The 14,479-nt window shown below is 40.6% G+C and overlaps 1 protein-coding gene across 2 annotated transcripts in view; it reads left to right on the forward strand.

Moving 5' to 3' along the window:
* The window catches only part of SFMBT1 (Scm like with four mbt domains 1), an 89,971-nt gene that overhangs the window by 29,902 nt on the left and 45,590 nt on the right, over positions 1 to 14,479 (forward strand). For both annotated transcript variants that reach the window (XM_066596283.1, XM_066596285.1), the window contains exons 2-4: positions 3,978 to 4,096; positions 7,080 to 7,174; positions 9,184 to 9,424. In XM_066596283.1, coding sequence (XP_066452380.1) covers positions 3,988 to 4,096; positions 7,080 to 7,174; positions 9,184 to 9,424 — 445 coding nt within the window. In that variant the 5' untranslated portion in view covers positions 3,978 to 3,987. The remainder of the gene's footprint in view (positions 1 to 3,977; positions 4,097 to 7,079; positions 7,175 to 9,183; positions 9,425 to 14,479) is intronic.

Below are 14,479 nucleotides of genomic sequence, written 5' to 3' on the forward strand. Positions count from 1 at the left end.
ATAGGGGCAAGGGACGAGAACCTTATTTTTCCAGTATATATGACACTTGTCAGGCCCCACATGGAATACTGCGTGCAGTTCTGGACACCAGTGCTCAGGAAAGATGTTACAGTGCTTGAGGGGGTTCAAAGAAGGGCAGCTAAACTAATAAATGGAATGGGAGGAATGGAATACCCAGAGAGGCTATCAAAATTAGATTATTCACTTTGAAAAAAATACTGTTAAGGGTCGATCAAATAACTGTATAAATACATTAGGGGACAATACAAGGATCTCTCCCATATCTGTTTATACCCAGAACTGTGACGGTAACAAGAGGGCATCCGCTACATTATAGAAGAAAGCAGGTTTTATCACCAACACAGAAGGGGGTTCTTTACTATAAGAGCAGTGAGACTGTGGAACTCTCTGCCTGAGGATGTGGTGATAGCAAAATCCATAGAAGAGTTTAAGAGGGGACTAGATGTCTTTCTAGAGCACTATTATATTACAGGATATAGACATTAGGTGACCAGTGGGTTGCTGTTCCGGGTCTTATATTCAGGTAGGAACTATCAAAGGTTGATCCAGGGATTATTCTGATTGCCATTATGGAGTCGGGAAGGAATTTTTTTCCCCCGAATGGGCTAATTGGCTCCTGCCTCTTGGATTTTTTTGCCTTCCCCTGGATCAACAACATAGGAGGATAAACAGGCTGAACTAGATGGACATTGTCTTCATTCAGCCTAACATACCATGTTTTAATAATGGTGGAAAATCAGCCTGCCAAGTGGTTTACCAGTAGATCACAATGATCTGTAAATGGTTTCCTCATCTCCTTTCTAGTGTTGGTAACAGCTACCACCACTTTAGGGATCTTAATGTTAAAGGCCCTTTTTACATGCAAAGATAATCTTTCAAACTATTGAAAGCTTTAGCGATCTATTTGCATAAAGTGTTAATGGTCATTAGCACTTTATCATCTTCCTTTGCATGTAAAGGGACCTGCAGGAGTTATTTGCAGAGCCCAGCATGTGTTGAAATACACGCCCATTGTTTTCTATGCAGCTAGTGTAAACATGCCACAGGAGGAACATCCTGCAGTCTATTGAAAGATGCATTCAAATGGAATGTATATGCCCAGTCTTTCAGCAGCTGAACGATTGTAAGTAAATTAAAAAATCTATCGTTTAAACGAAAAATGTACGATGCCCGCGTTTACGTGTAACGATTATCGCTCATTTTCGGCCGTTTAGACGGACTTTGAGAGATAATCATTGCGTGTAAAAGGGCCTTAAGGGTTTTGTGGCAACTCCATTGAGCTTCGCATAAAACTCGTCGTGATGTCATTTAAGAAGTACTGGTACTTTTGCCCTAAGTTTCTCTCTGTTAACCCCTTAAGGACATGGCCTATTTTGGGCTTAAGGATTTAACGATTTTTGGCAAATTTTAATATTTTTCGTCGACACGGCCGTATAAGGGCTTGCTTTTTGCGTGGCGAACTGTAGTTTTTATCTGTGCCATTTTTGGGTACATAAACTTTATTGTAAAACTGTTATTTTTCTTATTTTTAATTTTTTTTAATGATCACCGGGAGAGAAAATGCATCAATTCTGCAATAGATAATTTTTTTTATTTTATTATTTTTTCAGCGTTAATTATGTACCATAACTGACACACTCCATTTTTGTCTGTGGGTCGATACGATTACGATGATGCCAAAATTCTTATACTTTTTTAGGTTTTTCTGCAATAAAAAGCTTTTTTTGGATTTTTTTTTTTTCTAAATCACTGCATTAAAAGCCCTATAACTTTTTTATTTTTCTATGTACGCAGCTTTGTGAGGGCTTATTTTTTGTGAGACAAGCTATAGCTTTTATTGGTACCATTTTGGGGTACATACAGCTTTTTTGATCACTTTTATTGCGTTTTTTGGGAGGTAAAATGCTAAAAATTAGCATTTTGCCTCAGTAGTTTAGCATTTTTTTTTTAATGAGTTTTGCCGTGCAGGATATAACAAGCATGTTCAACTTATTGTACGTGTCATTCTGGACACGACGATATCAAATATGCGGGATCTTTTTTTTTTTTTAACGCGAATATGAGAAAAAGCAGCAACATTTCACTTTTTTTAAATTTTTTTTAACGCTTTTATTTCTTGTACATTTTTATTATCTTTTCTACACCATTTGTGTCCCTCTGGGGGACTTGCAGCATACCACTGATGATCGCTATGATAAGGCATTGCAGGACTTCTCTCCTGCAATGCCTTATCACTTATTACAGTGATCATAGGCAATGGTAATACAGGACGCCTGTAGGTGGCGTCCTGTTGCCATGGCAACCTGCCGCGCGATCTGCGATTATATCGCGAGTGTCTGATAACATCACTGAGGGAGCGCCCTTCCTCTGTGAACCCTTCCCATGCCGCGATCTATGTAGATCGCAGCAGGAAAGGGGTTAACAGTGGGGGCGCATCTCCGATGCACCACCGCTGTTGCAGCGGGAGGCCAGCTGGTTATCAGTGACAGCCGGCCTCCCGCTGCCGGATAGTGCGAGATCTCCTCTGATCTTGCGCAATTTACATGACATAAGGGTATGTCCAGTTGTGGGAAGTACCCCGCCTCCAGGAAGTACCCTTACGTCATATGGAGGGAAGGGGTTAAAGTCAAGACAACACCTGCCCGTATGCGCTAATAGGGCATATGGATCTCATAGCAGTTCATTGTAAGCACTGCCATGTAATGCTAGATACACTTGTATGGCTGTGGCTTGCTCCAACAAAAGTGGTTTTGCCCCAGGTGTGAGATCCATGATGATCAGCTTAACTGCTCTATCTGTACTTTTGGAAGGCTTTGTCTCTGAGGCAGCCCTTTTATGGCTGCCATGGCATGAGTAGTAGGTGCCTCTTAGACTAAGAGGGGAAATTTTAAAGTTGGCAGAACTATGGTTATTAATATCCAGGAGGCACATCTGTAGCTGGGACATTATTGAGAGACACTTGTGGTTGGCACACCTCAAACTTGCTGTGCAAACCCGGCCATTGGTTCAGCATATTTCCTAGCACTTTATAACCGAGTTAATGCAGTCACAGACATGGGACTGATGAATTGGTGTAAATACTGGATTAAATTTAGAGGAGGTAAAAAGTTATTTCTATCTCCTAAAGAAATTGCATTTTTTTTTGGGTTGGGATATGTCTTAACTTTGTGATTTGTGGGTCTGACCTCCTGAGGCAGTCACAACACTAATGGGTACATTGCTGCAATTCCCTGGACTGTGGCTCTTGCAATAAATTTGCAATAGATTCTCAGGATCCCTGGAAATTTGAGGTCAAACCCCCAATGATCACAAAGGGATGGCATATCCCAGCGACATGCCATCACTTTACATCGTAAAAATCTTTAATGCATGTAAACTATGGTCAAGTGCAGGACAATATGCATGGCCCCTAAGCTACCAGCATTTAAGCCTTGATTTGGGATGTGTACCTGGTATATATCATTGCCTCGTGTGGCGCAGAGTGTTAAGGCAGCAGAAATGCAGTGTGAAGCTTCACTTATCACCTGAAGTTTGCAAGTTCAATCCCTCCATGATTCAGGTAGCCGGCTCAAAGTTGACTCCGCCTTCCATCCTTCCAAGGTTGGTAAAATGAGTACCCAGCTTGGTGGGGGGTAATAAATAAATTACCTGAAAGCGCTGCTGAAGCTATACAAAAACAAGACTTACAATTTATTTTCAAGTATTGTTTGCTGTATATCTGAAGCTTTGCAGGATCTTCTTCTGTTGTAATATAAATGGTTAAACAGCTCCTGAATGGTGAGTTCATTATATTGTAAACAGAAAGTATGCCGGATATGTACACCTTTTGTAACAGATACACAGAAGACAAATGTGTTACCACAACAAATAGTTTACTGTGGTGTGCTGGATAAATTGTTCAGTCATTTGTTTTGTCCGGATCCATTCTAAAGAATGTGTAATATTTTCTATTCTAGTGTTGGTTGAATGGGAACTCTTAGTGCGGGACTGATGTCACAAACACAACTCGCAAATCCCACATTAACCACCGGTGGTCCCCTTACTGACATGAGCGCCCAAGGACAAAACAACGGAGGTATGTTACAAATTAGAACAACTTGAACCAATGTTCTCTTTTTATTTCCTTTAACTATAGTTTACCTTGCATACATGTAAAGGGTGATCACATTATATTTATACAGAGTCGAGTCACATTATTATGACCACCAGCTTATATCTAGAGAAACCGCCATATGCTGCATGAACAGCAGCTAGATGGGTGTGGAGTGACTCAATAGGGTGCTAGTAGGTTGTCTCAGATATACTGACTGCAGTTGATGGAGGGTACGTCAGGGAGGATCCACAGAGCAAACACGACGATCACAGTGGACCCACAGATGCTCAATTGGGTTCAAGTCTGGGGAATTAGGGGGCCAGGGAAGTACTTGGAAGTTTTGGTTGTGACTCTCAACCACTATTGGACATTTCTAGCCATGTGATATGTCACATTGTTTTGCTGGAAGATCATATCTGTCCCAGGGAAGACAACAGCATATATGGGTGTGATCTGCAAGGATGGATTTATAACCAAATCTGTTCAGGGTACCTTCACATGGATGAGCAGCCCAGAGAGTGCCACAAAAAATTCATCCGACCGTAACGCTGCCGCCACCAGCAATGGCTGCAGGGTGTGTAGCGGGCAGGGTCTGTCCTACGGCCTAAGAAGATGGCGAGTTAAACTTACAAGCTATGACACAGGTGGCTCTACCATCTTCTCCTAATAGATCCAAAGTATAGTCGCCCCAGACGCATGCAATCCCTGGGAAAATAGTAACAGCGCTGGAGAATGGTATGACTTGTTTTGTCTTTGATGCTAGTACCTCTTTATATTAGTCACAGTAAATAACAGAGTCCACAAAAGTTAACATTGAACCGGAGACAGACTGTTTTCTTTTACTTCGATTTAAATCCAGCTGTCTTAAGCATTACAACGCCAAAGGAAAATACAATTTTCTCTAAGGTTTTTCCCTCAACAAGGTTGTATCCAGAAAGTCACTCTCCCATCATTCAACCTTTTTGAGTATCCGCAGTCCCAGTTATCTGTCCGACGACTGTGGGCATACTACCGATACTTGTCAGGTACATACCGCAAAAACTCTGTTACTTCACTATGTTACATCTCTTTTTGTTGCAATCACTCCCAGTCTCCTCTCTACACAGTCCTTGTTAGCACTCCAAATTGCAGTAGATGAAAGGTGGTTCCTTGCACTCGTCACCGCAGACTCCAGGAGAACAGCATCTCATCCTCGCACTCCTCCGAGGCGAATCATCCCATAGTCATAGGGATGAATCCCGAGACACTGCTCGGGAAAACTTCAGAGTTTCTGCCTCTCCTCTGCACAGTCCGCTTCTCCTGAGCACCTCCATGTTCTTCACGCTCACACCACTCTTCTCCTTCTCACCCCTTCTTTTTCCTCCCGACTACCACTACTTGAACTCCTCCCCTAAGTGTGACTCACTCCTCACATCCTCCATACTTGGACAGAGAGACAGTACAAATAACTGACATAGGCCTACTTGACATACAGCACAGACCTCAGTACACATGTAAAAACACGACTGTAACGCACACAGACAGAAGAACAAACGCATACAGAAAGGCACTCTAACTCTCGGCCACAACAGCTGTTGGTTCTGTTTCTCACCTGACATGCCAACGCCCATCTGTTTGATGAAGCAGAAAACGTGACTCGTCTGAGAAGGCAACCCTTTGCCAATCAGTGATCCTCCAAATTCGATACTGCTGGCAAATTGAAATCTTTTCTTCAGATGCACCTTTTGTTAGCTTGACCATCTGTCTACTTAAAAGACCCATACACAGTAGGGTTCACTGAACTGTTCTAGACACGTCTAGTAGCCCCCAGTTAATGTTCATTGTAAGCTGATATGTGATCAAGTACCCTATCGTACAACTTATTTACCCACCAAGCCAGCCCATGATCCATCACTTCCTTCATAGACTATGCACTACTGATGTCAAAAGTAGAAGGTGGTCATAATAAGGTGACTTGATTGTGTAGTTTACATCAGGAATTCTGTCCAGAAAAAAAAAACTAGCTTAAATCAAAATACATTTATCAGCAGACTCTGAGAAGAAGAAAAAAATCAAAGAAAAGCCAACAATTGTGTACCAGAAGATGTGTTGTAGGCTATATATGAGGAGCATTTTTCCAAAATGAGTCAAGTCCATTTTTAATAATGTTATGCGTTATGATACATTGTGACTCTTTGCTCCTGTTTAGTGTACATGTCTTCAAGGCAATATTTAAGCAACGCGAGTTCCCACTATCTGACAATTTTAGTTATTGCTTTTGGGGCAAAAGAAGTCCTGTCTGCAGACTTTTGCAAAAGCAAAACGAGTCCAAGTTTTTTCACAAAATACAGTAATGGACGGGACTAGATTTTCAGCTGCCACCTGAAATACGTCTCGTAAGATCCCAGTAGAATAATACTTAAAGTAGTGTTTTGTTTTGTTTTTTTTTAACTTTAACTATACTATATCTTCATTTTTTAATTTTCTCTAAAACCGTTCCTTGTAACTTAACTCAGTTTGGAAAACGCTCCTCATATGGATATTTTGCATGTTTTTTATACAAAAAAGACGTGGGTCAGTAAGGGTATTGCTTTTCCTTAAGGAGAGCACTTAGAAGGTGTGTAAGGAGACTTATAAAGCCATTCATGCTCCTCTGGGTAATATGCAAATAAGAAAGATGGAATAATATCTCAGCTCTCTGTGTATGGTATTCTGGATTTGGCTTACAATTCCCAGTCATTATTATAAGGCTTGTCTAAAGAGTCTGATATTGGCTTGCAGGAATGCTGCCTTTCAATAGGTGGCGATGCAGAGGTATTATTCCATCTTCCCATATACAAAAAAATATCATGTACATTGAAGAAAAGGGAGATTACCCGTATGCTGTTCTGTAATATGTTGATATATTTTGAGTTTTCTTCCCATTTAAAGGAGGCAATTTGTCAGCAACTCAAACGTTTATGTATTTTTTTTTCCTTTGGCAAAGATGCAGATTCCACTTTTGAGGAGGCAGAATTTAACTGGGAGGAGTATCTAGAAGAGACGGGAAGTACAACCGCTCCTCACAGCTTCTTTAAACATGTGAGTTATGAACTATAGCCCTCATAATTTAATAGACTGACTTACCACTCATAAGATGTTTCATATCTTCATGCTTGAGAGACATAGAACATAAGATCAGAACAGAAGTAGACAAAGTGCAACATTTGCAGTTCTCATTTCAAATATTGTGCTTTGTCTGGATGTTTTACATCATAATTCTAGTAAGTAGTTGTGTATTCCCCATGGTTACCCATGGTTCCTTTATTAATAAGTTTGGGAATTGCTAGCCGAATAAAATATTTGTTAATTAGCTAGTTATTCCCAAACTTACTATGGGAACCCCCTAAAAATTTGTCACCTGCAAAGAAATCCTATTTTCGTTTCAACCTCATAGAAGCCTAGTATACCGAAGTTGACAAATTCTATAATTTGTGCCCTTCAATTTGTTCTCTGCTATGCCATCCATGTTCGATCAGAGTAAAGTTAGTCATCCCTACTGGAAACATGATGGGTCTTTTTGCTGCTGCCTCCTAGGGAATCCCTGACCAGATCCCCAGGAATCTCTGGATTCCAGAGAACATTGATTGGAAATACTGTACTTCCCATTACATACCACATACATACAAGGTGTCCCAAAAATTGTATACATTGAATGATCATATAATTAGTGTTCATTCATATAGAAATGAATAATTTTTTTTGTCCAATTGTCTTTTGTCTTTTTTTTTTTTTTTTGTTAGCGTCTGTTTTCAAGCTGATGTCCATTTTCGGTCCAGGCACTGCAGATTACATGAAGCAATGGAATCGCAGACCTCAAGAATCATTTAATTTGGTTTTTTTCTGTCCATTATTGTTTAATTGCTGCCCTCAATTCATTGACTATTGCTGGGGTTTTTTTGCCATAAATCTTCCATCTTTTAAGTATCTGCATGAAACAAGTCTAGTGGCGTGAGGTCTGCTGGGGTAGGGGGGGGGGGGGGTGGCATTCTGTTGAACTTCTTTGGCAAATTGTCATCAAGGTAGGCCCTTACATCATGATTGTAGTGTGGGGGCACTACATCTTGTTGGACATAAAACTCCTCATCCTATTTTATATAGATCACTTTTTTCTGTTAACATATTTTTAGAATTTTTGGTCATTTATTTAAAAAAAATTATTTTTTTTTGGTCACAGTCCATTTTAAAAAAAAATCCTAAAATCCTGCTTTTTTCATACTGACCACCAGAGCTTAATACTAGTCTGACACTTCCTGTTCTGTAGAGGAAGTTTTGCAGCAGTTATCTCACTAACCTCCCAGACAGGATTACACTGAGAGGTGACACTTATATGTAGATAACACAGGATCCACCATTCACAAGAAGTATAAGCTGTGACTTTCTAGTCCCCCTTCCTTCAAAATGACCCCCGCCGGTCACAGAGCATGTCTAGAATAATCTCTCATACAAGTCAGTATCCTGTCCGTTGTGCGAGTGGCCCATGAAGCTGCTCTAAGGCATATCCCCTCAATGCTGTTATATGTAGCAGACATAATAAAAAGTTCTAAAATCAGAAAAACAGATTACATTTTTCTATCTGGTTTTAATGAATACAAAATATTGGTGATATAGTCCATTTAAACTGTGTGTGTGTGTGTGTGTGTGTGTGTGTATATATATATGTGTGTATATATGTATATATATATATATATATATATATATATATATATATATATATATATATATATATATATATATATATATATATATATATATAGGGACACCCTGTATAAATTTTAAGTTTGTGCTTTATCAGAACATTACACTGTTATAGCACAGTTCATTTTAACTAAATAACTGTACAGAAAAACTCTCAATATGCACTTAATAAACCATCCATTTATACTCCAACTCTGGCTCACCATTGGTCGTTTGAAACCACAAAGACACCAATCAAGCAGCCTGCAGCACCCAAGATGATCAAGGATGTTAGTGCTTTGTGGATTCAGAATGTCTAAATTGTATTATAAAGATTACTTCGAGTTCACATTCTATGTTTTGCTTCTAAACAGGTCGACACTTCCATACAAACTGGTTTGTCTCCAGGAATGAAATTGGAGGTCCCACTGGGGACAGACCCCCAGTCTTACTGGGTTGCAAGTATCATTACTGCTTGTGGAAAATTGTTGCTTCTGCGATATGATGGATGTGGAGAAAACCGGTCTGCAGACTTCTGGTGCAATATTGTGACTTCTGACCTCCATTCCATTGGCTGGGCCCAACAAAACAAAAAAAACCTTAGACCACCAGAAAGTAAGCTACAACACTGTGTGTTATGACCAGCAGATGATCTAAGATAAGAATACAATGGTTTAAATTCTAAGGGTGGTTTTAAATGGGACGACTATCGTCTCTCGCTTCCACACAGGAACAATAGTGGAGTGTAGCCAGGATCTTTTCTGGCCACCCAACTCCATTAACTGCAGGCAGACAGTCATAGATGAATGACTGCATGTTTATACGGAGCATGAAGTCTCAATAGTTCTGTTTTAGCAAGCTGAAGCAGAATATTTACTACTAGGCAACTTCTTGCTGAGAACCCTGTCAGGTGCCATGTTTACACGGGCGCACAGTCACCCAGAATCACTAGGTTGAGTAATTGTTCGGGTGACTACTGGCCCATGTAAAAGTATCCTAAATTGCATGCTTGCCATCATGCTTGATCTGCCAGATTTTTTTTTTCTCGTACAAGGTTAACCTTTATTTTCATAAGAAATACCCCCATTATTAAAGGAGTTATCTCAGGAGAATAGTTTTTTTTCTGCTCCGTTTACTGTACAACGAAAAAAAAATAAAAATGGATAAAAGAAGCCACACTCTCCTCACCTGTTACCGCAGAACACACGTTGCCAAAAACCACTTGGAAATATTGACAGCGGTTTTTATTTAACAAAATAAAACAAGTTGTGTTTCAACCCTGCGTTGGGTCTTCCTCAAGCATGTTTAAAACACAAAAATGACAAATATTTATCAAACCATATCACAAAACCACACCCCAATGCTGGAACACTATGACATCACCACAATCAATACATTAACAATGAAACTATATATAAAAAAAACAGATTCATGCCTAAAATAGCATGGCATTTTTAAGTATTAACTATGGTTTTTATGTGTAAATATTTTAGGCATGAATCATGACTGGAGATAAGCGAGTATACTCGCTAAAGGCAATTGCTCGTGCGAGTATAATCGCTAAAGGCAATTGCTCGAGCAAGCATTGCCTTTAGCGAGTACCTGCCCGCTCGAGACTGAAGGTTCGGGTGCTGACGCGGGGGAGCGGTGAGTAGCGGCTGTCAGCAGGAGGGAGCGGGGGGGGGGGGGGGAAGAGGGAGAGAGAGAGATCTCCCTTCCGTTCCTCCCCGCTCTCCCCCGCAGCTCCCTGCCCGCCGCCGGCACCCGAACCTTCAGTCTCGAGCGGGCAGGTATTCGCTAAAGGCAATGCTCGCTTGAGTAATTGCCTTTAGCGAGTATAATCGCTCATCACTAATCATGACTTATTTTCATAGCTTTATTAAATTGATTGTGGTGATGTCATTGTGCTCCACCCCTGCGGTGTGGTTTTGTCCTATGGTCTTATAACTGCTTGTCATTATTTTGTTTTAAACATGCCTGAGGAAGACCCCAATCCAGGGTCGAAGCATGTAACTTGTTTAGTTTTGTCAAATAAAAACAAAAAAAAATTTCCGAGTTGTTGTTGTTGGCAGTGGATCCTGGGAGCAGCGCCAAGTTCTGCTGTTTTTTGGTCTAAGCATCTTTGAATTAGTTGATGATTAATCTACCATTCACTGCATTTCAAGTGAAGGTTGTGGTTGGGAAAAGACCAGTTAAAATAATTGAATCTTGTCTCATCTCTGCCATTCAGTACAAGCTATTGTGCTTTGCTTATCCAAATATGTTCAATTTTGTTGCAGAGATCCCTTTTGCAGGCTACAATCCTTTCCTTCACAACCAGGAGCCAGATACTGGTCAACCGGGTTTTCACACCACTTATACACAGTTTCCATTTTTGTAGACTTCTGCAGTATAGATCTAATTGATGATCAGTTTGCTCAGATGTCCCCAGGAAGGATTTTTCTGACATAGTTGTGTCCAGTAAGGTAAAATGTCTTCTAACCCATCAGTTTAATTCCATCAGCATCTAAGTAGCAAGTAGAACAGAAGAGTAGAGCTCCTTAATAAACAGGGCACCAACTAACTCCGTTGGGAAGCCGCTTCATAATTTACTGCTGATGGTTTAGACCATTCTATAGAAGTGTAAGGACACTATCTAAATATGATTGCAAAGCTCTATGCCTCTTCAGTGTACATTTTCTAGAATTTAGATTGATTGCAGCTGAAAGAAATGTAATGATGCAGATCCCAATGTGAACTGCGTAGTATCAGTCATGTTTCAGCTTCTGTGTGCTTAATGTATTCCGACCACAAAGAGCTGTTGTTGCTCTGTTATACACAGTGCAGACATTAGAGGAAAGCATTGATTTATTCAATAGTACAAATAAAATGTAAAGCTTTCGTGTAATGTTGTTCGCACAGGTAATTGCGGTTCACAAATATTATTCATAGTTTTGATCATGGGCTGCAAGGACAGCTCATTTTTTTCCTGAATACATGAAATATACAATGCATCTTGCAGTTACTGATGGGGACAAGGTTTGCTGTCTGTGAATGTGCATTCCCTAGAGTAAGGTTGTAGCAATACAATGCCCTTGGCAAGGAGAGAATGTTATGTTCCAGACTGAAACTACTTCTGTTTAACAGGTTAGCTGCTTGTTAACACCTTCTGTTTAGTTTATAGACCATGATGGCCCTGTGGTTAGCACTGTCATCTACCAGCATTGGGTAGGAATTGGAGAGCCCCAACATGCCAAATGATTACAGATACAATTATATTCTCCACTAAATAAAAATCTGAAATAATGACAAAGAAAGGCCACTCGTAGGCCGGTCTCATACGACCAGATTTGAATTACGGGTTCCGCGATCGCCGTCCATGCGCATGATGCGCGTTAATGCATGGGCATTGAAAGGCATGGACTTTCACTGGTTTACTCAGATATGCAGGTAGGAATTGTGAATTCCGCGCATATGGGCTCCATTGATCTCTATGGATGTGTTCGATCCACAGTGCATATGCAATTAACATTGTATAAGGGTGCGGATTTGCTCGCAAGTTGCTAGAAGACCAGATACAAATGGAATAAAGAAAGCAGGAATTCTAGGCAGACCATGCAGGACGGAGTGTGGGGAGCAACACACCATCCAGACTGCTGTCTGCAACCTCCGCTTGTTCTGGGCTCTAAATCCACAAGAATAAGTGTTTGTGTTTTTCTAAAGTGGTTTATACCACTTTCAAAAAAATAGTATAAACCAGCCGAGGCGAGAGTAGCATCCTGTCCTGAAGGCTCTCAGAACATATCACCACAACAGCACAAAAGAATGTTGCCTGGGAGGTCGCCCAAGCGATAGAAGGATGTTTCCAGGGAGTTGGGCAACTTTCTGATGTCCTTCCCTGCTTGCGTTCATTCTTCCGCGCAGTTGATACACTGTCCATATGCGTACATCCACGCATGTGCAACCATTCATGATTAGTTTCCGCGATCACTCACAGGTCTACCGCTGCAGAATCCGATTCGTTTGTGTGAGCCCAGCCTTATGTAGGCTACAGAGGCTAAGAAATGAGAGAAGCATGGCTGCTTTGTACAACAAACTGTATCACTCGAGCCTCGTGTGGCGCAGAGTGTAAGCTCTCGCCTACGACCTGAAGGTTGCAAGTTTGATCCCCACATGCGTCAGGTGGCCAGCTCAAGGTTGACTCAGCCTTCCATCCTTCCGAGGTCGCTAAAATGAGAACCCAGCTTGGTGGGGGGTAATAAATAATAATTACCTGAAAGCGCTGCGTAATAAGTTGGCGCTATACAAATACCAAGATTTATTTTATTTATTTATTTATTTTACTCGTGTCCATTGACTGTATCTAGTATTGCAACTCAGTCCCATTCCAACAGCTAGGACCTCACCAATCACAGGAACAGGGTCCTAAGTGTCCCAGAATGAAAGGAGTGATAATTATGTGTACACTTCCACTTTATTCATTTCAATGGACTGCTGCAGATAAATAGCCAAGTGTACTTGTCTATGGGGGAACCATTAAATTGAATAGAGTGGTAGTGTCCACACATGACCACCATTCCATCTATTTGAGGAAACTGTAATCTTCACTTGATTGGAGGTGGTCAAACCCCTACTGATTAGTTACTTATCAAGTAGATAGGGGATTTGTTCTTTCATAGGAGTCCTTTAAATATCACAACCAGCTCATGGACAAAAATGGCACTGTAGGCTTCACACAATATGTAGAATGCATAAAAATGCATAGAATTTCACTCTACATGTATAGACATATATGGCATGGCTTTGTATTGCAGTTTGGAACTTTATGTGGTCAGATTTTGAACACCAATTTAGAATTTATAAGTTTAGCAATAATTTTGCATTAATTATCTTGTATTGATTCTGAGTAACAGTCTTTATTATAATCCTCATTTAAATTCCTAGTCCTGCTGGTTGCCATTGGAAACCGTCAACAAGCTTGTCAGGGGCATTACACATGCCAATTTCCTGCAGCTTGCAGAAAAAGCAATATTTATATATGGGTAAGGACATACCATGAGTGGACAAAAATATGGAAACCTCATACTAAATGCATGCCTTAAAATCGGTCTCTGTGTCTCTCATTGAAATATGATTTATAATCCCATGTAATTTAAGTGGAGGTAGAATGACACAGATGCTGCCAGGCAGAAGTGAACATCTGCCTGGGCAACAAGGTTCTATTGGTCAGGGGTCTGAGCCACTCAGCTGCTATTACCAGCTGGCTCCCAAAACCACCCAGAGCAGGGCAAGAGGTGAAGTAAATACAAATTTGGAGGGAAAGCTTTCAGCCAAGCAGGGGTCAAAAGGGCAGCTCAGTGCTAATGATTAAAATCCCATGCATTTTGTATGGTGTTTCCATATTTTTGTCCATCCCCTGTATATCAGGGAGTTGAGGCAGAATTTGAGTAGAGAACAGTTTTGACATGGTGGGGCTTGTTTTAGTCTTAAAAACCCTATTTTTTTCCAACTCAACTAAACATGCATGAATTTCTGAGTATAGGAGGGAATAAGCCGCAGTCTATCTCCTTCCAGTAGAAAGGATCAGAATTTTGAAATCCAATGCAGGATCCTTCTTTCCGTCGACCTTTGTCATAGAGGGAAGACTTCGGAGAGTTCTGTACACATTACATACCCTGCTAATCAATCGGT

The sequence above is a fragment of the Eleutherodactylus coqui genome, chromosome 3 (genome assembly GCF_035609145.1).
Source record: "Eleutherodactylus coqui strain aEleCoq1 chromosome 3, aEleCoq1.hap1, whole genome shotgun sequence".
NCBI lineage: Eukaryota > Metazoa > Chordata > Amphibia > Anura > Eleutherodactylidae > Eleutherodactylus > Eleutherodactylus coqui.